The sequence below is a fragment of the Nerophis lumbriciformis genome, linkage group LG09 (assembly GCF_033978685.3).
Source record: "Nerophis lumbriciformis linkage group LG09, RoL_Nlum_v2.1, whole genome shotgun sequence".
In the NCBI taxonomy this organism is placed as follows: Eukaryota; Metazoa; Chordata; class Actinopteri; order Syngnathiformes; family Syngnathidae; genus Nerophis; species Nerophis lumbriciformis.
The window spans coordinates 31,640,360-31,667,484 of NC_084556.2; the positions used below are offsets into that span (position 1 = coordinate 31,640,360).

General features: G+C 39.0%; 1 protein-coding gene across 7 annotated transcripts in view; it reads right to left on the bottom strand.

Annotated features, from left to right (window-relative positions):
* Positions 1-27,125, bottom strand: part of zswim7 (zinc finger, SWIM-type containing 7) — an 82,909-nt gene that overhangs the window by 55,109 nt on the left and 675 nt on the right. For all 7 annotated transcript variants that reach the window (XM_061961980.2, XM_061961977.2, XM_061961975.2 and 4 more), the window contains exons 2-4: positions 24,860-24,881; positions 23,381-23,483; positions 1,395-1,499 (exon numbers count right to left, since the gene is read on the bottom strand). In XM_061961980.2, coding sequence (XP_061817964.2) covers positions 1,395-1,499; positions 23,381-23,483; positions 24,860-24,881 — 230 coding nt within the window. The remainder of the gene's footprint in view (positions 1-1,394; positions 1,500-23,380; positions 23,484-24,859; positions 24,882-27,125) is intronic.

Here is a 27,125-nt window from a genome sequence, read left to right on the forward strand (position 1 = left end):
TTATAGAAGATGAGAGAGGATGAAATGTTGGAGCCGACAGAAGCCGAGAGAGTCAGGAAAGGCTGTTGTAAATGTGGAGCTTAGAGCCAAGCTATGTGGACAGAGATGGAATGCTTCTGCTGCACTGAGTGGCAAACAATGTCATTATCAATGGAAAGGCTTTCGTGTATCTGGCGAAGAGGGCACTGCTCCAAGAAACTGCATCACAATGAAAGACAAACGGTTAACAAACCCTGCATTGGTAAAAACTTTTTCGCACCAACCCAAAATGAACTGGAAACGCCCCCCATACACGGTCGAGCTAGCTGTGTACAAACAAAACATGAAATGTGGGCTAATACTTTACAGATCCTGCAATATGATTGTTCATATTTTCCAGTCAGTACAAATTGGTGTCCTATCGCATTGTGTTGTGCATTACAAACTCAAAACGCAATTAATCTGCTGACGCAGAAGCTACCTTACGGCTATGCCGTAGCAGTGTGCCTGTCTCTGTGACCAAGGCGATGTGTTCCTATGCTAGAAAAAGAGTTCCTCAGTGTTTCCTTTTACAATAACAATGTCTCTACAGCTTGGTTATTATGCAGGTTAAGAAACGTAAATGAAGTATTGTTGGCGGAGTTTGGATGCATTTTTAGAGTGATTTAGAGGCAAAATGGATTGCTCCCATTAGCTGCATTGCTACCCACCTAGAATGAGCCGAATATTACAAATTAGTTTGCAAAAAAAAAAAAAAACATACATGTTATTGACTCTTATAAGGATTGTAAACGACAGGCAAAATAAAAAAAACAGTGCAGTTCCCCTTTAAGGCGAGCAATTTAATGGAAGCGATTCACAGACCTTGACTATCTGAACTTCAACAATACAAAACAAGTGTGACTGAAGGTTTTGTAAGATGTTGAGAAAGGACAGCATGGAGGAAGTCAACAAGTATTTTTATTTGAACACAGCCTGACTCTCTTCAAAACACAATATTCGTTATAACACCAACGGCACACCTCCGGCCTTCACAATGAAAGACAAAATAAGGGTCTCAGTAAAATAGCTTTCACAAGCATGTTTTTTGCTGTGTTCTGTAATTATCTTAGTTTTGCTGTGATAATTATGACAATGTGCTGTAGGTTGCATTTTATTTTGTTAAGTGTATTACTCAACATTGTATTTACATTATTGAAGTATGTACATTACAATTAAATTGAAATGGCATTTCCCAAAATCCTTAAAAATAAACATGCATTGTATTTAAACAAAATACAAAAAACACTTTGGTATTAGTATTGGTAAAAATGCAAACGATCACATCCCTAGTGGTGAGAGTGGTTTCAAGTCAAACGACCACAAACTGTCTGAGGAAATGATTGTGTTTGATTGACAATGGTCACCAGACTCACCAGCAGGCCTTTGTTCCTCCGCAGCACCATGTAGGCGAAGGCTGGACAGGGGCAGTAGTGGCAGGAAGCGAAGCAGGTGTACAAACATCCTGAGCCTCCTGTGACCTGCAACGACAAACATATACAAACCATTCAAACAAATGAAACTCTATACTCTGTAATTGGAGTGGATTAGACATATTTGGAGGCTTACAATTGAGCATAACGCAGTTGAGGATCAGTGAACACAGAAAAAGGCAGGAAGGTAAACACATTTTATTGCTTCCCAGTGGCCCCCCAAAGTCCAAGAATGTGGAGCTTAAACATTACTTAAAAAAGATCTTAAAATACTTCAAGAGTGAGGACTTACACGGAACTCAACATGCAGGACACGATTAGAACACAGACATTTTCTGCTACTCTACAACCAACACTGCTGTCAATCCGTTTTTATACCTTATTTATTAATGTATTATTGTCTTATTCACTTTACTTTATTGCCAACATACTGCTACTCATATTGCCTAGTAAGTTAAATATGTATGTAGACATGTTGGATTTGTTGACTTGACCTGCTAATAGTTTTTATTCTTGTGCACTCTCTCCTGTACTACAAACAAGAGAACATCCCCATTACTAAAAAAGTAATGGCTCCTATTCTAAAAAAATAATAATAATCAGGAAGCAACAAGACTAAAAACAGCTACCAGAAGCTAAAAGTGAGATGGATTTCACAAATGAGGACCTGCTCATTGAATCGTAGGAAACTCATTTATTAAATGTCCTACAAGTCGTACCATATAGAGCAGGAAAAAAATGTCCAACCACATGCTAACCGCTAAGCTAGAGCTCTTGAATGCAGATCGATACAAATATTGACAATGACAATACCAAGTATAGTATCAGTATAAGGTGGATTCTACTGTGGTTATATCATTATATTCTATTATCAAAAAAATATTTTTTAGTGTTTGTTATTGTTTATAAACTCAATAAATAAGTCCCTGGACATAGGAGTGCTTTAAGGGCAAAAAACAAAGGATTTAAATCATAGCCAAATGTAGGCAGAGGGGTTAGTGCATCTGCCTCACAATACGAAGGTCCTGAGTAGTCTTGGGTTCAATCCCGGGCTCGGGATCTTTCTGTGTGGAGTTTGCATGTCCTCCCCGTGACTGCGTGGGTTCCCTCCGGGTACTCCGGCTTCCTCCCACTTCCAAAGACATGCACCTGGGGATAAGTTGATTGGCAACACTAAATTGGCCCTAGTGTGTGGATGTGAGTGTGAATGTTGTCTGTCTATCTGTGTTGGCCCTGCGATGAGGTGGCGACTTGTCCAGGGTGTACCCCGCCTTCCGCCCGATTGTAGCTGAGATAGGCTCCAGCGCCCCCCGCGACCCCAAAGGGAATAAGCGGTAGAAAATGGATGGATGGATGGACAACCCCATCTTGTGTTTTTATCTGATTATAATTGTGATCAAAATGAATCATTCAATTTAATCCAATATCAGCATTGGTATGGCCAAAACTGCCCCTGTAACTACTATGTATTGGATATATGGTATATACTATGATATTGGATCGATACACAAATTTGTTGTATCACACCAAACTAACGTAAATTATTCAAACAGAAGAATAAGTGTTTATTACATTATAACAGAAAGGTAGATAGAAACATGTCACAACATAAAGTAACCAGCTATTAACACTAAAGGTTTAAGTAAATTAATAATAATAATAATAATAATAATAATACTGGAAATGACTCAATATATTACTGCATATGTCAGCAGCCAAATTAGAAGCTTTTGTAACCCATTTTGAAATGGTTTTATTATCCTTTGCATACAAAATAATATATACTGGTAGTGATATGTATTGTTACCCCAGAAGCCTGCAATATACATAGCGATATAGACAGGCCCTATCGCCCATCCCTAAGTAAAAGAACAGTAAGAACACACTAACGGATTATTTAAATGTGTTTTACACTAAACTATGTGAAAATGTTAGTACTTTTACTTCCATATTAAGTAGAAGAACTGGTGTTTCCAATGAGTCATTGTTTAAATCTGACTACAACACTGAAAGGTGTTGGTTTATTAAGTTTTAAATAATGGCTTAATGAAATGTCAAAATCGTGAACGTAAAGATAATAGATGTTTGGAAAATCAGCCACAGGTTTTAGGTTACCTCTACTGAATTCATCAACTATCTAGTTATTTGGAGATGAGGAACAAAAGATCAGTATTTAAAAACATACTTACTTGTCTGATGACCACCTGTTATTGGACTCTCTCTCAAGTGTCTGCTTTGGAGAGTGATTTAAATGATGCCCTTGTTCACATGATCAAGAGGACATTAGGTCTGTGGATTAAGTTGACACTTTAATGAAGACTTCATGAGGAGCTGAAGGAGGCTCCATTATTCTCCAGGGCTTCCATAAATTACCTTCCCTAGTGACCTACAGAGGCATAAACACCTCGTTTGTCTAAGATGACATTGCATTATAAATTAGGAAGGAAACCATGACATGGCCTTAAGATACTTTGCTATCTATGAACATAGCAGGATGCAGAGAGAAGCTACACAAATTTGAAACTAAGCCGGGAAGTGCAAGAAAAAGAGATGCAGTGGTTGAAAGCCAACTCACATGCTGGGCTGTCTTTGTTCAACCCGTGCGTCACACATCATGTGGCTTTTCTAGCCCTCATAAAGAAGTGCTGGGCTGCTAATGCTCTCAAGTCACTGCAGCAAGTGATGCCATTCAGCTGCTGCAGAAGGAAGGGTGTGGGTTAAAGGGGAACTGCACTTTTTTTTGGAAATATGCCTATCGTTCACAATCATTATGAGAGACAAGAACGCACAAGTATTTTTTTTTAGAATTCTAAAAATGATAGAAAATGCTTGCAAGATGCCGCTATCGGGAGTCACAATTGTAGCCCTCATAGCCCTCTAAAACAACTTCAGAACCCTCCATCAACATTTTATATACACACTGCAAATATATATATAATGTAGTAACAGACACATTCATAACAATATGTAATATGTTCAATATTTACCGTAGTTTGAACATTTTAAGCATTACCGGGACTTATTGCCTCAGCGCAATTATTCTCCGACTTCCAACAACAAATGTGTGTTCTTCTTCCGGATACAAAAGCTTGTGTATTCTAATCATGCCAAACTTGGTAATAGACAACAAATATGACTGTTTTTGGACATGTGAGGTTTCACAACCGTATCTTTTTTGACCTGAATATACGGAGGATGAACTGCTGGTTATAGAAGCGAGTGTGAAGAGAGGGTGAAACGTTGGAGCAGACAGAAACTGAGAGAGTCAGGAACTTGGAGCCAAGCTATGCCTACATAAATGGTGTGCTTACCCAAAATCAACTGGGAAAAAGTCCCTGGCCAGCTGGACCAAACAGACAACTAATCTAGTAAGTCACTATAATATTGATCATGAGACATGTAGCAAATCATGCTTGTTATTACACTAAACTGTCAAGCTTGAAGTGTACAAACAAAACATGAAATATGGGCCTATACTTTACAGATATTGTATTATGATTGTTCATGTTTTTCAGTCAGTACAGATTGGTGTCCTATCGCATTGTGTTGTGCATTACAAACTCAAAAGCCATTCAGCTACTGACACAAGAAGCTAGCTTACAGTTAATACTGTAGCCTGCAAGGCGATTACGCTAGAAAAACTGTTCTTCAGTGTTCGCTCTTACAATAAAAATGTCGCTAAAGCTTGGTTATCATACGGGTTACGGAACGTAAATGAAGTATTGTTGACGGTTTTTGGATGCATTCTTAAAGTGATTTAGAGGCAGAATGGATTGCTACCATTATCTGTGTTGCTAGCCACCTGGCACAAACTGATTATTATAAAATAGAAAGCCCTTTTGGGGAACTGCAATTTTGGAATTTTGCCTATCGTTCACAATCATTAGGAGAGACAAGAACACACATGTATATTTTTTTTTTAGGATTTTAAAGATTGATTAACACTTGAAAGGTGCAGCTAATGTGAGTCACCGTTGTAGCTTTCAAAGCCCTCTAAAACAGCTTCAAAACCCTCCATCAATGTTTTATATACACGCTGTAAGTCTATATATAATGTAGTAACAGACACAATCATAACAATCTGTATTATGTACAACATTTACCGTATTTTGGTCACTTTATGCACAGCCGGAACTAATTGATATTCATTTCCTTTTCCATAGCAGCGCACTTCCGACTTCCTGCAACAAATACGCTCCTACTCCCGGAATCAAACGCAAGTGTGCTTTCTAATCATGCCAAACTTGGTAATAGACAACGAAGACGACTATTTTTGGACAAATGAGGATTCACAACCTCATCTTTTTGAAACTAAATATACGGAAGACGAACTGCTGCCTATAGAAGCGAGCACGAAGAAAAGGCTGAAATGTTGGAGCAGACGGAAGCCAATAGAGACATGGTCACGCTGCAAATCTGGAACTTTGTGCAAAGCTATGCCAAATTAATGGATTGCTTACCCAAATCAACTGGAAAAGTCCACAGCCAGCTTGACCAAACAAACAACTGTCCATCGAGTAAGTCACTATACTATTGATCATGATACATGCAGTACATTCAACCCCTTTTCAAGTATTGCATAAATGTCTCTGCCAAAATGTAAAAAAATATGTGTGTTGTTGTATTGTGCAGGTTTGAAATAAATACTTCAAACTCAAACATCACCGTACACTACGGTGCATACGCTGTCTGGCTAGCTGTGTACAAACAAATGGTCCTGGGCATGACGTTAAAGTGCATCCGGCAGTGGAGGCTCCTCTATGGGGTCTTGGGGCACTAGTAGGTTAACCCCTTTACTACTGTTACCCCAGGTGGCCCTTGGCAAAGGCCTAGTACCTGACTGCCCCCTAGCCAGGGATACGGTGAAGACCTCAACGGCGGAGCAGGCGGAAGACGGTAGATGTAAGAACCACCACAACGGCTGCGATGGCGGAAGAAGGCACCCCCACATCCATGTGGGCCCAGTTATGGGGAAATAATGACCCAAGACCTCAACGGTGCAACAGGCGGAGGATGATTGCTAACCCTATGGAGCGTCACAACGGCTGGGATGGCGGCAGAAGGCTGCGGCAGAAAAGGGTCCCCAGTCGTCTTGGACTCCATGCTACTGGACCCTGACCCGGATCTGTCAAGGATCGTGTGGCGACTGTCTATGCACCGGTATCCCCACGTTAAACAAAGTCACGCACAGGCATCCTCCATAAAGGGATACCCCCCTACCAGGAGGATTGTCATACTCACTTCGAGTGACCGCCGATGATGAGGACGATGATGTATAAACAAAACATGAAATGTGGGCTAATACTTTACACATACCGTAACACATGATTGTTCATCTTTTTCAGTCAGTACAAATTGTTGTTCTATCGCTGTGTTGTGCATTACAAGCTCCCAAACACGGTTTATGTTGACGTGACGTAGAAGCTAGCTAATCTCTTTCTGTAGTTAGCTTTTACAGCTAATACTGAAGCACGCCGATGTCTTACTACGCTAGAAAAAGAGTTCCTCAGTGTTCGCTCTTACAATAACAATGTTGCTACAGCTTGGTTATTATACAGGTTACGGAACATGAATGAAGTATTGTTGACGTTTTTTTAGGATAAGATAGGATAGCTGCATTGCTAGCCACCAAGAACGAGCCAATTTTTAAATGTTAGAATGTGAAAAACAAAATTGTTGTTTTCTTGTCTCTCATATGGATTGTGAACAATAGGCAAAATTATTCTGCCCGTGTGGGGTGTGGTCTCTCGCTGGCTTGGGGTCTGGCTGTCCCCTGCTTTTCTCGTGCCCTGTCCTCCGCCGGGTGCGTCTGTCTGCGGCCTGCTGCTGGCCCTTGTGGGCGGTACGGTGGGTCGGGCTCTGGGGTTCCTGTCGCTGGCCGGCTTGGCTGCGTGGGGGCGGTGGTCCCTGGTTCCCTGGGCACCACGCCTCCTGTTTGTGGGTTGGGCTCTCGGGGGTGATGGGGCCGTGCTCTGGCTCCCACGCACTCTGGGAGTCGAATGTATTGTACATGCAAATTCACATATGCTCACATACGTACATAGGTACCTACGCTCCCACATACATACACAAATACAGTACATATTTACCTACCTAATGTTCGTACATCCACACGCACATTCAATATACAAACATACACATACACATACTGTACATATACATTCACTGTACAAACACATATACACATTCTGTACATATACATTCATTGTACAAACACATATACACATTCTGTACATATACAAGTACATATGCATACTTACACTCATGCACATAATCACGTTTCATCAAACATATATTAACGTTGTTGCCCTAGGGTAAACTGGGTGTAACACATGGCACACTGACAAAGCTTAACCTATTGTGACTATAACAATCTACAAGGTTAATGTAGGTTGCTTCTCTTTCTCCCCCTCCATTTTTCTGCATTCTTTCGTATCTCAAGTTATCATTACGTATATGTATTGTTGCATTTAAACAACTGTATTGTTGATAATAAAGGTAAATTATTGGTATTGTTCATTATCAATAGCGCTATTTCTATTGGTATTTGTATTGATCCATTTGTAGTGTAATAATGCTCATTGTCATTTCTGTATTATTTTTTATTTTTCGCTAACTGCTTATTTGCTATTACTTTTACCATCATATTTGTACATGTCATATTTGCTGATGTTGCTCTATTGTTGTTGTTGTTGTTGTTTGCTGTTGTTGTTTTTGTCTCTCTGTCTAATCCCCCTCTTGTCCCCACAATTTCCCCCTCTGTCTTCTTTTTTTTCTCTTTCTATCCCCTCCTGCTCCGGCCCGGCTGCACTAAATGATAATATAAATACATTTAATAAAGTCAAATACAAATAAGGCAACAAGAGAAGTATCCTACACTTCTCTTTTGTAAAGTAAATCTGAACAGCCGACATGGGCATCTACATCAACTATATGATTTGCCTGAGAAGCTGGACAGGACATTAAAAAAAAAAATAAAAAATAAAAAAAAAAAAAATTATTTAAAAAAAAAGAAATGCAGTTTCCCTTTTAAGCTAGGGTAACATGTAAATCGGGACCGCCTCACATTGATTTATCACTAGCTGTTGCCCTCGCTTATAAACACATTATAATGGGACTGTGTGTGAATGATGCTTGTTGTTTCAAATTCATAAAGTAAACAGCGGTCAGGAAACTAGATAGCAAATACTCAGACTCGGGGTGTAACGATAAACGGCATTAATGATAACCACGGTAAAACTCCAGAGAGTGATCTGATGGTTCTATGCTCAGAGGAATATGAGACTGATATGGGTTTTTTTTTATTCAAGGACCGCTGAACAGAATAGGACGCCAATATGCCCGCCAGAAAAAATATATATATATTAGATTTTATTTGTTACGCATTTTTCATTCAAATACATCTTTAAGTGCTCCAGTACAAACTAATATTTAGAACAATAAAAGCATAGCCATTGAAACAGATCAAATACTAAGACTAAAACACTATCAGTGAAGTGTAAGAAACACAAAACATGCAAAATACTGTAGTGGGTTGTCTAACAGGGTGTCCATTTATTTTTATTTCTATTTAAAAAAAATAACTTGGTCAAAAGATTTCAGTGTATGTATAAGTACTCTTTGAGCACATTCAACAATACCGCGATAATAATCATAAGCATGATAACTTTGGTCACAATAATCGTGATATTAAACAGTATTACATGAAAACTTTACTTGTTACTTGTGACATTAAAACAAACTAAGATGAAGCAACAGAAGAAAGCTAATTTGTATTTCCTAAACATATTTGTTACTCTTTTTATGTGTATATCTCACTTTTTGTCTTCCACAGTTTCCATAGAAATAACATGCATCATGGTCAATTATGCAAATTAGATGATGAGGCCATAACACAGCAACACAACACAATAAGTAGATTGCCGTCCTTTGGGAAACAATGATCATACATATTTTCTAAAAATAGTCTTAATACATGAACATTCCCAATGAGAAGGTCAATGGATGTTTACAACAGGTGAAAAATTCCAGTGGTAAAATGTCACGTTCTCATGCGCTTTTTATTCCCTCAGAGGAGACAAGAAGCCGCATTTCCATGGTAACGTGAAAACTGTGTGCAACAGGAAATAACTGACGTAATGAATTGGTTGATTTATCAACTTATATTTCACCATATGACATGTTGCCAAGTGAGCACACACACATTGCACATGCTTCCAGTAAGATAAATGTATATTTAACTTCTTAAGAGGTCAGGAGTTGAAAGAAAAAATTTACATTTGAGGCAACTCATAACAGGGCAAACTACTTAAGGGGACAAGTGGTCAAAAGTTGCTAACACATTCCAGCACACTGTCTGCCTTGTGATGGATCATGCGTTTGTTTGCAGTATCATTGAGCTGTAACAACGACATAGCCGATGATGATTATGATGGGAATCTGCATCCTGATTGGATGTGGAACACATATGCTTTGACTCATAGCTTTGATGACATTTGTAACTAGCTGTGTTTTCACATTAACCAATCATCAATACTCTATTTTATCCAAATTAAATTGGCCCCTAGTGTGTGAATGTGAGTGTGAATGTTGTCTATCTGTGTTGGCCCTGTGATGAGGTGGCTACTTGTCCAGTGTGTACACCGCCTTCTGCCCGAGTGCAGATGGGATAGGCTCCAGCACCCCCTGTGTTCTAGACTGCAATATTGTTCAATTAAAAACACTTACTACGTACAGTATATCTAGCTTGTGTGCTATTGTGTGCTTAGCTGTTGTGTAGCTGCTAGCTCCTAGTAGCTGACCATGCTTTTTGTAAATGACTTCGACTAAAATACAAGAAAATACTGACATTGTGTACTTATTGGAGGACATTTAGATGTTAACTGGCTGTCCAGCTTTGTACAAGTAAACACACTGCAGGACTGCTTGGAGTAAAACTAATATTGGAAAGTTTAGCTGCAAGCCGATATGATCCAATACTAAATTGTTATGCTGATAATGGAATGACATGTGATATCAATATTGGATCAGGGCACCCATAGAGAGCTTAAAAGGTCAGTATGAATATGTATTACATTTGGGAAGCCACCCTTTGGTGGGCCAAATCAAAAGACTCGACAGGCCAAATTTGGCCCTGGGGCCCAGTTTGGGCAACCCTGCTCTAGAGACTCTTTTTGATTTACTTCTTAATTTCCTATTCACATCAGCTTACCTTCTGCTGTAACGTGGTTCCATCTACACTTCTTAATCTTTACTGTGCACTTATTTCTTGGTGTCGTTAAAAGGGGAACTGCATTTTTTTTCGGACTTTTGCCTATCGTTTACAATCATTCTGAGAGACAAGAACACACGTCTTTTTCTTTATTAGAATTTTAAAGATAAAAAACGCTTGAAAGATGCGGCTAATGGGAGTCACCGTTGTAACGGGGAGAATGAGCACGTTCAGTGGAAGGCTCAGACTCCCAAAATGCAACACGGAACGACACAGGAGGTCCTTCATACCGACAGCCATTAGACTGTATAATGCATATGTTCCTTCTTGACTGCACTTAAATGTAGAGTATATGTAGAATATATGTATATTATTTATATATTATATATATAATATATTATATATATTATATTATTTATTATTATTCTTGTCTATTGTGAGCAAACTGTGGTGTTGAATTTCCCCCAGGGATCAATAAAGTACTTTCTATTCTATTCCTATTTAAAGCCCTCTAAAACAACTACAAAACCCTCCATCAACATTTTGTTTACACACTGTAAGTATATATACAGGTAAAAGCCAGTAAATTAGAATATTTTGAAAAACTTGATTTATTTCAGTAATTGCATTCAAAAGGTGTAACTTGTACATTATATTTATTCATTGCACACAGACTGATGCATTCAAATGTTTATTTCATTTAATTTTGATGATTTGAAGTGGCAACAAATGAAAATCCAAAATTCCGTGTGTCACAAAATTAGAATATTACTTAAGGCTAATACAAAAAAGGGATTTTTAGAAATGTTGGCCAACTGAAAAGTATGAAAATGAAAAATATGAGCATGTACAATACTCAATACTTGGTTGGAGCTCCTTTTGCCTCAATTACTGCGTTAATGCGGCGTGGCATGGAGTCCATGAGTTTCTGGCACTGCTCAGGTGTTATGAGAGCCCAGGTTGCTCTGATAGTGGCCTTCAACTCTTCTGCGTTTTTGGGTCTGGCATTCTGCATCTTCCTTTTCACAATACCCCACAGATTTTCTATGGGGCTAAGGGCAGGGGAGTTGGCGGGCCAATTTAGAACAGAAATACCATGGTCCGTAAACCAGGCACGGGTAGATTTTGCGCTGTGTGCAGGCGCCAAGTCCTGTTGGAACTTGAAATCTCCATCTCCATAGAGCAGGTCAGCAGCAGGAAGCATGAAGTGCTCTAAAACTTGCTGGTAGACGGCTGCGTTGACCCTGGATCTCAGGAAACAGAGTGGACCGACACCAGCAGATGACATGGCACCCCAAACCATCACTGATGGTGGAAACTTTACACTAGACTTCAGGCAACGTGGATCCTGTGCCTCTCCTGTCTTCCTCCAGACTCTGAGACCTCGATTTCCAAAGGAAATGCAAAATTTGCATGGTTGGGTGATGGTTTGGGGTGCCATGTCATCTGCTGGTGTCGGTCCACTCTGTTTCCTGAGATCCAGGGTCAACGCAGCCGTCTACCAGCAAGTTTTAGAGCACTTCATGCTTCCTGCTGCTGACCTGCTCTATGGAGATGGAGATTTCAAGTTCCAACAGGACTTGGCGCCTGCACACAGCGCAAAATCTACCCGTGCCTGGTTTACGGACCATGGTATTTCTGTTCTAAATTGGCCCGCCAACTCCCCTGACCTTAGCCCCATAGAAAATCGGTGGGGTATTGTGAAAAGGAAGATGCAGAATGCCAGACCCAAAAACGCAGAAGAGTTGAAGGCCACTATCAGAGCAACCTGGGCTCTCATAACACCTGAGCAGTGCCAGAAACTCATCGACTCCATGCCACGCCGCATTAACGCAGTAATTGAGGCAAAAGGAGCTCCAACCAAGTATTGAGTATTGTACATGCTCATATTTTTCATTTTCATACTTTTCAGTTGGCCAACATTTCTAAAAATCCCTTTTTTGTATTAGCCTTAAGTAATATTCTAATTTTGTGACACACGGAATTTTGGATTTTCATTTGTTGCCACTTCAAATCATCAAAATTAAATGAAATAAACATTTGAATGCATCAGTCTGTGTGCAATGAATAAATATAATGTACAAGTACAAGTTACACCTTTTGAATGCAATTACTGAAATAAATCAAGTTTTTCAAAATATTCTAATTTACTGGCTTTTACCTGTATATGATGTAGTAACACAGATGTTCATAACAATATGTAAATGATCAATATTTACCGTACTTTTAATTTTAATCAATGCCAGAACTGACTTCTTCAGCGCATTGATTTCTGTTTCCATAGCAGCGCACGTCTGACAATGTGTGTTCCTACTTCCAGATACAAAACCCTTGTGTGTGTTCCAATCATGGCAGACTTGGTAACAAACAACCAGGACAACTAGTTTTGGACAAATGAGGATTCACAACTGTATATATTTGAAGCTGATGATGCAGGATGAACTGCTGCTGCTTCGAGAAGCGAGCACGAAGAAGAGGGCGAAACGTTGGAGCAGACGGAAGCCGATAGTGAGGTGAAAACGACTCAAAGCTGCAAACGTGGAATTTGGAGACAAGCTTTTTCCACATAAATGACGTGCTTACCCCAAATAAATCAGAAAAACTGGACCAAAAAGACAACTGTCCATCGAGTGAGTCACACTTTATATTGATCATGATGCATGCAGCACGTCATGAGTGTATTATGACAGACAGCATATGCTGTATAAGCTGTGTACAAACAAAATATGAAATGCGGGCTAACACTTGATGCATATTTAAAGTGATTTAGAGGTAGAATTGATTGCTCCCAATAGCTGTATTGTTGGCTATCTAAAACGAGACGATTTTTACATGTTAGAATGCAAAAAAAACAAAATCTTTTAGTCTTCTTGTCTCTCAAAATTCCAAAAAAAAAGTGCAGTTGAACTTTAAAACTAGCTTTGTCCTCCGGTGATAAAGAAATAACCCATTAAAAAAGAAATAAAAATAATGCATCAGTCAAATAAGTATCGGCATGTATTGACATTAAACCACAGACAACTGAACTCCTGAATGTCCCCAACATGGCGCAGCAATGCAAAAACATGGCGCAGCAATGCAAAAAGGCAGATAAAAGGCTTCTCAATCATCTACATTTCAATTACTTCTTAAACGGGGTTAAATTTTAGATCAATCTCTTTTACATATTTTAGGAAAACACCTCATACTTCCTGAAACTTCACAGAACAGTCATTCAATGTCAGCCTTATCTTCTTCTGTTTGAAAACAATAAAGAACAGCTTTAAACCAGCGGGTGTGGCAAAGAGGCGCTGATACCTTACAATTCAACAAAATGAGTCTTCTAGCCAACAAAGTAGAAAATGCTTCCATGTTCATTTTGGATTTACTAAGACCAGATGACAGAGGGGCTACCCCAATTAGTCCGCTTAGAGCAGGGGTACCCACACTTTTTCAGCAGGTGAGCTACTTTTCAAATGACCAAGTCGAGGTGATTTACCTCTTCTTCATACATACATACATACATAAACACACATATATATATATATATATATATATATATATACTGTATATTCATATATACAGTACATATATATACGTATATTATATTGCCAAAAGTATTTGGCCACCTGCCTTGACTCACATATGAACTTGAAGTGCCATCCAATTCCTAACCCACAGGGTTCAATATGACGTCCGTCCACCTTTTGCGGCTATTACAGCTTCAACTCTTCTGGGAAGGCTGTCCACAAGGTTGCGGAGTGTGTTTATAGGAATTTTTGACCATTCTTCCAAAAGCGAGGTTGGTCGAGAAGGCCTGGCTCTCAGTCTCCGTTCTAATTAATCCCAAAGGTGTTCTATTGAGTTCAGGTCAGGACTCTGTGCAGGCCAGTCAAATTCATCCACACCAGACTCTGTCATCCATGTCTTTATGGACCTTGCTTTGTGCACTGGTGCACAGTCATGTTGGAAGAGGAAGGAGCCCGCTCAAAACTGTTCCCACAAGTTTGGGAGCATGGAATTGTCCAAAATGTTTTGGTTTTCTGGAACATTCAAAGTTCATTTCACTGGAACTAAGGGGCCAAGCCCAACTCCTGAAAAACAACCCCACACCATAATTCCTCCTCCACCAAATTTCACGCTCGGCACAATGGAGTCCGAAATGTAGCGTTTTCCTGGCAACCTCCAAACCCAGACTGGTCCATCAGATTGCCAGATGGAAAAGCGTGATTCGGCACTCAAGAGAACGCGTCTCCACTGCTCTAGAGTCCAGTGCTTTACACCATTGCATCCGACGCTTTGCCTTGGACATGGTGATGTATGGCTTATATGCAGCTCCTCGGCCATGGAAACCCATTCCATGAAGCTCTCTGCGTACTGTACGTGGGCTAATTGGAAGGTCACATTAATTTTGGAGCTCTGTAGCAACTGACTGTGCAGAAAGTTTTTGCACTATGCCAGGGGTCGGTAACCCGCGGCTCCGGAGCCTCATGCGGCTCTTTGATCACTCTGATGCGGCTCAGCAGCTTACTTGATGTACCCCCCAATGTACCCGTGAAATTTCCGGATTTCATTGCCTCTCGCAGAAAACTTCCGGGATTATTATTCACCGATTTTGACCCTTACAGCTATAACAAGTGCGTGCCATGATTGTATAACATTTGGCGCCCTCTACATTCTGCGCCCTCTACATTCTGTATTAACAGCGTACCGGCCCAACACTTGTTATACGCTATACATCTTCTGTTTGCACACGTATGTGACAGCAAAGCATACTTGCTCAACAGCCACACAGGTTACACTGACGGTGACCATACAACACAACTTTAACACTCTTACTAATAATGCGCCACACTTTGAACCAAAACCAAACAAGAATGACAAACACATTTCGGGACAACATCTGCACCTTAACACAACAGAACAAACACCCAGAATCCCATGCAGCCCTGACTCTTCCGGGCTATATTATACACCCCTGCTACCACCAAACCCCGCCCCCACCCCAACCCTGCTCCCTCACACATCAACCCCCCCCCCCTCTCTCTGTGCGTCGGTTGAGGTGGGCGGGGTTTGGTAGCGGTGGTGTATAATGTATCCCGGAAGAGTTAGGGCTGCATGGGATTCTGGGTATTTGTCCTGTTGTGTTTATGTTGTGTTACGGTGCAGATGTTCTCCCGAAATGTGTTTGTCATTCTTGTTTGGTGTGGGTTCACAGTGTGGCGCATTATTAGTAAGAGTGTTAAAGTTTTTTTTATACCGCCACCGTCAGTGTAGCCTGTGTGGTTGTTGACCAAGTATGCCTTGCTGTCACCTACGTGAGCAAGCGTAAGCCTCAAACAACGTGTGGCTGATCAGGCACGCTGATTGTAGTGGGTGTTATATGCTGTATCATCATGGCACGCATGACGCTGACAAGCGCAATTCATTTTGAACCCGTGTGACGCACCAGCTTTCAAATTCCATATAAAGGTGTGGGCAGCGTGTCTTAGATCCCTGGTTTATACATAGCACAAAGCAAAAAAAAATACTGTGTATGCAGTGTTATTTCATTTAAAAATTTCAAAAAATGTTTGCGGCTCCCATTGTTTTCTATAATTTGTGAAACTGGTCAAAATGGCTCTTTGACTGGTAAAGGTTGCCGACCCCTGCACTATGCGCTTCAGCATCCGCTGACCCCTCTCTGTCAGTTTACGTGGCCTACCACTTTGTGGCTGAGTTGTTATTGTTCCCAAACTCTTCCATTTTCTTATAATTAAGCCGACAGTTGATTTTGGAATATTTAGGAGCGAGGAAATTTCACGACTGGATTTGTTGCACAAGTGGCATCCTATGACAGTTCCACGCTGGAAATCACTGAGCTACTGAGAGCGGCCCATTCTTTCACAAATGTTTGTAGAAACAGTCTCCGTGCCTAAGTGCTTGATTTTATACACCTGTGGCCGGGCCAAGTGATTAAGACACCTGATTCTCATCATTTGGATGGGTGGCCAAATACTTTTGGCATTATAGTGTATATACATATATAGAGTTTGTGTTTTACTTGCATCGATTGGAATCAGACAGGATTCACAGTAGTGCTGATAACTTCCACATTTTTGAATTTACACTGGAGAAGAAAATAAGTCCTGCTTTCTGTCCAATGGTGGTTGGTTTTTGGCATCTTATTTGTCCAGCTTCCATACTCGTTTTTATACATTTTACAAGAAATACATTGACAGCAAACTCCGTAGCTTGCTCGCTTGTGTGCGCTAGCTTTCTGAGACTCTTTTTTTGTTTGCGCAGGCAGGATTAAGCAGCACTTTTCTTGTGAAGACAGGAACTGTGCAGCCGGTCTTCAGGCTTTGACAGCAGGTACAGAGTAAGAGAATGTTGAAATAAAAAGTGTTTCTTGCCTTCCTGCCGGTCGTATTTTTCTTAATACAGAGCTCGCAGCAAGCCAGCGTCATCTCACAAGATCCTTGGGTGCTGTGAATGTCAATCAAGTGACAAAAATGGCGTCATAGTGAAGATTGATGATCGATAATTTTTAGGTCTATTTTTTTAATGCCTCGCTGGCGATTGACTGACACACCCTCCGCGATCGACCGGTAGCTCGCGATCGACCTAATGGGCGACCCTGCCTTAGAGGATTCGGTTCGATCTTTTCGCCAATTACCAAAGACAAAGTATTAAAAGTTTCAATCTAAAAACTGCACAGGGATGGGCAGAGCCAAAACATATGTATTAAGTTAGCTGGGGACTGTTAACACCGATCACATAATACTGATATTCCATCATACATCTTAGCCAGTCTTACCGTGGTATAATAAGTACAATTTATTAGCTTACAATGAATATGGCTGTGTCTAGCACCAATAGATGACTTATGAACTCTACTTAAAATCCAGCTCTCCTCAGACAGGGTCACTCCTAACTCCTCATCCAAAAGTGACCAAGTTGAATTAAGAGACTCAGGGTGTAAAAGAAAAATGTGGTTATATATATGTGTAATTGATTGTTTTGAAGTTGGAAGCGGTGTCAGAAACACGTCTAAAACTGTGCCAGTCGGTAAATCTGGGAACCTGGGGAAAGTATTATGAACAAAACTGTGGATCTGTGGATATCTGTAAAAGTGTTGATTAGGGAGTGAACATGTATCACACAGTTGCTGGAAGGAGGCAAAAGTGTTTTCTATGTATAAATCTTTAACGCTGTTGATCCTCAGACTTGACCATCTTAAAAAGGCACTATCCACAAGAGAGGGAGAGAAAGCATGGTTAGCAGTGATGGGTGCAAGACTAGAAATAGTCTGTAAGCCAAAATAGCGCTAAAACTGAGCCTAAATTCTGAATGAGGTTTTTACGATCTGATTTTTTGTAAAAGCGAACTTTGAAAAGTGGATGGAAGAGTGAATCAGAGCCCTTAGAGATTGATTGATTGAAACTTTTATTAGTACTAAATCCCACTTCTCTGTGAGCGCTTTGAGTATCTAATAATAGAAAAGCGTGATATAAAATCTAATCCAATATTATTATTATTATTATTAAATGGTAACACCCGAATACGTTTTTCAACTTGTTTAAGTCGGGGTCCACGTTAATCAATTCATGGTAAAAATACTTGTTTAGTTTAGTTAACCTCCATATCCAGCCATAACGGAAGGGGGTCAAATGCTTCATATTACAGCCGGTATTTAAGAATCCTAATGTCGGTGGCCCAGTAGTAAAATCTCAAGTTTGGTAGTGCTAATCCTTTTGACAATTTAGGTCTCTGCAAATATTGTTTATGTAACCTGTGCGTCTTTTTATTCCAAATATAGTCTAAAATCCAACTATCTAATTTACAAAATGACTGAGAGAGAAAAAGTGGTATACACTGGAACAAATAGGAAAATCGCGAAAGTACATTCATTTTAAGAAGAGTTGGCACGAGCCACTGTAGATAAATTACGTAAGGACCAGCGATCAAAACCTCCCTGAATTATGGACAACAGTGGAACAAAGTTGGCTTTATAAAGCTCGGCAAGCGTATGTATTTCGATCAGTCAATCAAAGTTACTCCAACTATGGCAAGTCTCAAGGAAAAAAGTTAATTATTATAAATAAATATATATAGAATAATTATATCAGTGCGAGAAATGTCAAGTGTGGCGTGAAAATGGGTTGAATTGAATGACGCTCAAAGTGTGAGGCTTGGCAGCTCCGATACGTTTGTGGAGACACATAATTAGCTGCTGACTGCTTGTTAGCCGGAAGACAAAAAAAATAACATTGTCAGCCAGAGGGGATCAGCGTTTATGATCAGCATTAAAAAGCAATAATCAGTAATGGCGATTACATACTTATTTACAAAAATCACCCGATACTGATCGGCGGTTGATCGATCAGCACATCCTTAATAAGGATTAAATAAATTAATTACTTAGAGAAGAACAATACATTTCAAGTTCATCATTCATAGCTCCTGATAATACACTATATTAGTGATAATACACTATACAGTACATACATTAGTATGTTTATAACACGTTCAAATGATTAGTTAAGGATGGCGTGGAGCAGTTGGGAGAGTGTCCGTGTCAGCAACCTGAGGGTTCCTGGTTCGATCCCCGCCTTCTACCAACCTCGTCAAGTCCGTTGTGTCCTTGAGCAAGACACTTCACCCTTGCTCCTGATGGGTCGTGGTTAGAGCCTTGCATGGCAGCTCCCCCCATCAGTGTGTGAATGGGTGTGTGAATGGGTGAATGGGGAAATAGTGTCAAAGCGCTTTGAGTACCTTGAAGGTAGAAAAGCGCTATATAAGTATAACCCATTTACCATTTAAGGGCCTGCAATGTTGTTGGCTTTAGAGACTGATGAAGGAATCCAAATTGTGAAAGCACAGGCAGACAACTTGTGAGGAGTAAAACGACAAAAACCCTTTTCTCACCGGAAGATGTGAGTGTCAGTGGTCAAACAGTCCTGAGATGGCGAGGAAACATGAAAAGGCCAAAAAAAACTTTATTAAACAGCTAAAAAAAACTAGCATATCTCTTTATTTAGCTGCATTGTATTTTACAGTTTGCCCCATTTAGTGTGTTATTTTAGGAGCCTGAAGGCGTTTCCAGGAACTTTGGGTTACAATGACCTCAACTCAACCAACTTTTTTTTATTATCATCTTTGCTAATGCATTGTTTTCTCTTCTGAGCACTGTATGTCTGTGTCTAGGTTATAGATATTTGTCACAGAGTACTAATATCAATAATAATCCAAAATGATGAAAAACTGTTGGGTAATAATGCAGTTGTTTGTCTGTTTGCTTTCAAATGGTAACGTTTAGGACCTCTTCAAAACACACAACACACATTTTTAGTTTCTTTTCCTTAAAATAATAACATTTGGGACCTCTTCAAAACACACAACACACATTTTTAGACATTATCATTAATGTGCTTTATCTACTGGAACAATATTTGCACATATTTTTCGCATTACTAACTGTGACAATATTTGCACACGCTAGACTGCATTTCATGACATCCTTGGTACAATGTTCTTTCCTTTTATCATTTATGTTATTCATAGCTCATTCGCAAATAATTTCTAATGCTGACTGCAAGCTGTTTCACTTTGCATATGATTTCACACAATCAATATGACTGGGAACACAATAAATGCTATTTTAAGCATGTAGTGTATTTAGATCAAATAATGATGAACCCATGTGTAGTATGGATTATTGTAAGTAATAAAGAAATACAAGCATATAACTTATGTAAAGAACGTGAAGTGTATTTGAAGGGGAATAGGAATCAGAAGTAATATTCTAGATGATCCATAAACATATTAGAATAGTTGGTAGGGGTGCCGAATAAAATTGTGATTCTTATTTATTATAGTTAATGATATAATAATGACTATGTATCAACACAACATTTTACAAGATGGATTATTAAAATATATATTCAAGGCAGCTCTGCGCTCTTGCTGCGGCGCTGCATGTAGTACATACGCCTGCAGCTGCTCAAACTGATGCATAGAGTGACCGCAGCCCATAAACACAAGATTTGTCGAGTGATCTTACAGATTATCCATCAGGCTCGTTCCCAGACAAACTATCTAGTGCTCCAGATATCAGTTTACACGACAAAACAGATGAAACCTGAAAAACTATGGAGGCCTACAAATTATTTGTGTGTGGCTGGGTCAAGGAAATTGGTATCAAGGCCGAATGCAGCTGAGATAGGCTCCAGTACCCCTCCGCAATCCCAAGGGACAAGCGGTAGTAAATGGATGGATGGACTCCCCCGGATAAATCATGCATTGTTTTTGCTCTGTTAAGGTTGCATTTTATGATTTAACTTCGGGCCTACAGCCCTGTTGGTTGCTTTGCTTTTGTTGTACGCGCCGTTTACGAGTACGCTTGGATTTCCCGTTTTTATCAAAATATTACTGTAGATGTCAACATATTGTAAGTGCTAAAAGCTTCATATATACAAACCCCGTTTCCATATGAGTTGGGAAATTGTGTTAGATGTAAATATAAACGGAATACAATGATTTGCAATTCCTTTTCAACCCATATTCAATTGAATATGCTACAAAGGCAAGATATTTGATGTTCAAACTCATAAACTTTTTTTTTTTTTGGCAAATAATAATTAACTTAGAATTTCATGGCTGCAACACGTGCCAAAGTAGTTGGGAAAGGGCATGTTCACCACTGTGTTATATGGCCTTTCCTTTTAACAACACTCAGCAAACGTTTGGGAACTGAGGAGACACATTTTTTAAGCTTCTCAAGGTTGAATTCTTTCCCATTCTTGCTTGATGTACAGCTTAAGTTGTTCAACAGTCCGGGGGTCTCCGTTGTGGTATTTTAGGCTTCATAATGCGTCACACATTTTCAATGGGAGACAGGTCTGCACTACAGGCAGGCCAGTCTAGTACCCGCACAATTTTACTATGAAGCTACGTTGATGTAACACGTGGCTTGGCATGGTCTTGCTGAAATAAGCAGGGGCGTCCATGGAAACGTTGCTTGGATGGCAACATATGTTGCTCCAAAACCTGTATGTACCTTTCAGAATTAATGGCGCCTTCACAGATGTGTAAGTTACCCATGTCTTGGGCACTAATACACCCCCATACCATCACAGATGCTGGCTTTTCAACTTTGCACCTATAACAATCCGGATGGTTCTTTTCCTCTTTGGTCCAGAGGACACAACGTCCACAGTTTCCAAAAACAATTTGAAATGTGCACTCGTCAGACCACACAACACTTTTCCACTTTGTATCAGTCCATCTCAGATGAGCTCAGGCCCTACGAAGCCGACGGCCTTTCTGGGTGTTGTTGATAAACGGTTTTCGCCTTGCATAGGAGAGTTTTAACTTGCACTTACATATGTAGCGACCAACTGTAGTTACTGACAGTGGGTTTCTGAAGTGTTCCTGAGCCCATGTGGTGATATCATTTACACACTGATGTCGCTTTTTGATGCAGTACAGCCTGAGGGATCGAAGGTCACGGGCTTAGCTGCTTACGTGCAGTGATTTCTCCAGATTCTCTGAACCCTTTGATGATATTACGGACCGTAGATGGTGAAATCCCTAAATTCCTTGCAATAGCTGCTTGAGAAAGGTTTTTCTTAAACTGTTCAACAATTTGCTCACGCATTTGTTGACAGAATGGTGACCCTCGCCCCATCCTTGTTTGTGAATGACTGAGCATTTCATGGAATCTACTTTTATACCCAATCATGGCACCCACCTGTTCCCAATTTGCCTGTTCACCTGTGGGATGTTCCAAATAAGTGTTTGATGAGCATTCCTCAACTTTATCAGTATTTATTGACACCTTTCCCAACTTATTTGTCACGTGTTGCTGGCATCAAATTCTAAAGTTAATGATTATTTGCAAAAAAAAAAGGTTTATCAGTTTGAACATCAAATTTGTTGTCTTTGTAGCATATTCAACTGAATATGGTTTGAAAATGATTTGCAATCATTGTATTCCGTTTATATTTACATCTAATACAATTTCCCAACTCATATGGAAACAGGGTTTGTAATTGCTGCCTTTGGGAAAAGCTTAACTCTTCAAGGTTTGGCTCACATTTGCTTTCTTTTATTTAGACTCGCCAAGTTGGTGCTTTACGAAACACTCATACAAAGAATATCAAGTTAATTCGTCAATAGAAAATACTAAACAGTAAAAGCATATCAAACAAACCTTTAACGAAGTGATCACTGCAAACTTTTGCGTTCTTTCGACTCTGCCTTCTTCAACTAGAGTGTGTGCTCTTTTTCTCATCTTCTATAGTATAATCTTGCACTCTTACACCCTTCTTGATTACGTCTCAAGGAACTCTAGAGAAACGTTTATTCTTTTCGTGATTTGAACAGTTTGCAACAGCCTAAAGCAACACAAGCATAGGACATTTTTCTTTGATTAAAGCAAAATGCCGTCCTGACACTACAACAACAGACGCTTATTGGCCCATCACTTGGAGCCTTGCATAGTTAACGAGCCGGACGTGACATCAAGTGAATACAATCTATTGACTTATCAAATATCGGCCCAAACTACAGTATAATTCCATCTTATTGATAAAGCCCGAAAACGCCCCCACCGCCACAAGCATATTGGCAATCTGTGGAAAGCACTCATTTATATGCCAAATAATATATTGTGATACATACAGTATACAGATTTGAGTCCATAACAGCCATTTCGATCTGTCATTAGAAAGACACGAGGAGATGCAACACAAACCTGGAAGGCTTTACGTCCACTTGGCGATGACAAACATGTGACTGAGTGCTGGTCGACCAGATCCAAAGCTTGTACAGCCCATTGACCAAAAACAAACGTTAGCCTGAAATACATAACAAACAATATAAGAGATATAAGAAACATATCTTTCTGTCCATCCATCCATTGACTTATAAGTGACAGGGAGCAGGTGAACTAATACTATGGAGGTTAATTTATGTCTCTATTACCAAAGCTTTCTTTGACACTGAATTTATGTAACTGATTTTTTTGCGTGTGAATTTTGTGAATTACATTTTTTTACATCAAATTATGCTGACAATTTCATTGACAGAATGTGCTACAAAAATGCGTGTTTGAAAATTCAGTGTATAGAATTTTTTTAATTCAGTCTATAAAGAGTCAGTGCTGAAAATTTCAGTGCTGAAAAATTCAGTGTAGAAAAATTTGTTGCTTCAAAAAGCAGCACCCACTTCAGTTAAATTAAGACTGAAGCAATAGATCTTGTCTCAGAACCAGCCAATGAGGTCTCAAGTTTGAAGTCACGTGACACAGGTCTTACATAGAGGCAGGTTATGGAGCACTACACGCCATGTAATCTTCTGTATGTGCTTAGATCCCTTTTTATTCTTGATGTAAAAAAAAATCTCAGTTCACAAATTTCAAAACGCAAAAAAATCAGTTACATAAATTAAGTGTATTCAGTGTTTTTTCTATTTAAATGTATGAATATTCAAATAAAATACAGTACTGGAGATGCATATGGAATATGTGGAAGACAGTAAGAACATCATTTATCCTCTCTTGTACTGTAACTTATTCCAGCTGTGAATTTACAGGGCATCAAATATAATGCAATTATCTATCAAATTAAATTTGATGGATCATATGGTGTCAAAACATTCAATTGGTTAATGTGAATAAAGTAAATAAAGGGTAAATTAATATTGCCATAATCCACGAACATGTACACGAAAACACAATTTCAAAACACAAAAAAGACCCAAACAAGTATCACTATTACAGTGGCGTTAAAAAGGTATTTGTATCTGTTATACTGTGGCTTAGTATTCATTAAGGCAATATATTTTTCCCAAGCACAGATAGAAAGGAGAAAGTACCCGAAAAAAGTGTGTCATTTAGCATGATGACAAAGACAGGATGTGGCTGCTAACTCAGACACACACCCACACTGAAAAGTGTTTAGTAAAGAAATAAGCAGCATGACTTTGCATCTCAGTGACTTGTCAACTTGGGCAAACTGGTACTGTAACCTTTTTCACTTGTCTTCCTTATTGATGCATTTTCATTTTACACGTACCAGAAGTAAGTACATCTTTTTGAGCAGACCACACTCCATCACAACAAAAGCTATATATTATTCAATGTAATATAAATAAAACATTAGCATACAAAATTGTAAAAATACTGTACAGACAAAAGGAGGGAAGACAGGACATTGATGAGATTATTACTTACGCAATAAGTAAGTCATCAGGAACTGCAAAAAAGAAAAGTACAAAAACAATGAAAAACTGCATTAATAATGTGTAATTTCTATTATAACAGTTGAACTTGAAAAGTGACACTGGAACTATTGATAGAAAATATTACTACTTCAAGAGATATAAAAACAGGTTGATGGCTAGAAATAAAAGTGATGATGTATGCAGCATGATACACACCACATGCTCCTATTTTTCTTGTAAATTTACCTGAGCGTTTGGGTGGCTATAAAAAAACAACAGAGTGCAGTTATGGAAAAAAATGCCAACATGGCACTGCCATATTTATTATTGAAGTCACAAAGTGCATTATTTTTTTTAACATGCCTCAAAACAGCAGCTTGGAATTTGGGACATGCTCTCCCTGAGAGAGCATTAAGAGGTTGAGGTGGGTGGGGTTGGGGGAGGCGGGGTTGAGGTGGGGGGCGGGGGTAGGGGGCAGCGGGGGGGTGTATATTGTAGCGTCCCGGAAGAGTTAGTGCTGCAAGGGGTTCTGGGTATTTGTTCTGTTGTGTTTATGTTGTGTTACGGTGCAGATGTTCTCCCGAAATGTGTTTGTCATTCTTGTATGGTGTGGGTTCACAGTGTGGCGCATATTTGTAACAGTGTTAAAGTTGTTTATACGGCCACCCTCAGTGTGACCTGTATGGCTGTTGATCAAGTATGCTTGCATTCACTTGTGTGTGTGTCAAAAGTCGTAGATATTATGTGACTGGGCCGGCGCGCAAAGGCAGTGCCTTCAAGGCTTATTGGCGTTCTGTACTTCTTCCTACGTCCATGTACACAGCAGTGTTATAATAAATCATACATTTTACTTTTTGAAACCGATACCGATAATTTTGAAACCGATACCAATAATTTCCGATATTACATTTTAAAGCATTTATCGGCCGATAATATCGGCAGTCCGATTTTATCGGACATCCCTAATATATATATATATATATATATATATATATATATATATATATATATATATATATACACACACATACATATTTACACACACATATATATATACACACATACATATACACATATACACTCATATATGCAAACATATACATATATACACATATCTATACATATATACATGTGTATGTACATAAATTACATATATACACATATATATATTAGGGCTGTCAAACAATTAAAATATTTAATTGTGATTAATCGCAGTTTGTTCATCGTTAACTAAAAATGTATCGCAATTAATCACAACTGAATATAATTTTTCGTCATTCGTAAGTGTACCCTAGAAAGATAATTTTCAAGTTTTTATTACCATGACTGGACAATTAGTTTGCTTTAATGTAATGTTTTTTAAACATTTCGCTTTTTTAAACAACTCAACACAAAAAGGACATAAACACACTTTTAATGAGACAGAGGCAGACAGTAGGCAGGACACCTTTATAATACTTTAGTTTTGTCGTCAAAACATGTCAAGACACCTTCTCAAATTGTCAATAAAATAAAACAGCTGACAGTATTGCAGTTGTATGGATTTGTTTTAAAACAAGACAGTATACAGACTAAGGCGTTTATAATCAGTCATACCAAACCAATTTACACCCTTGAGCACTACCGGCACTAAACCAGTAAAAAATTGTTCTTCTCAGGTTTCTCTATGTTTACATTTTCACACTTTGCACTATTTTGTTACACTTATATTTCTTACGTGACTCTTATTTTTGCATCTTGATTTTAAGAGGTTATTGTTAAATGTGATTTTTGAATGTCGTTTACATTGATTGTTTGAGTGTTTTTTATGGTTGTATTGAAATTTCCTTTCTGCCTTGATAGATGAGGGGATTACAATCAGAGGAAGGTTACATTTGAAATAAAAATGCTCACATATATTCTATTTTTATCCTGGTCGTTATTTTAGGTAGGTCATAGAAAATATCAACAATTATCGATATCGACCGATATAAAACACTTATATCAGGATACACTTTTCAGCCAAACTGCACAGCCCTATGACAAAGCATAAATAACTTTTGGATTGAATGTAACTGCAGTAGAAAATGAGGAAAGATCGGTGTGTGTTTTATGTCATTCTACTACCCTTTGCAACATCATATCGCTGACTCTGACAGACTAAGCAGTGCTAATTAAATGTTACAAATGTACTTAATATGAAAATGTGTTTATCTCAGCTCATATTATTCATGGTGATTATATAAAGAATGTAACTCACACAGGGATTTGTACTGATACATAAATACATCTTGTAA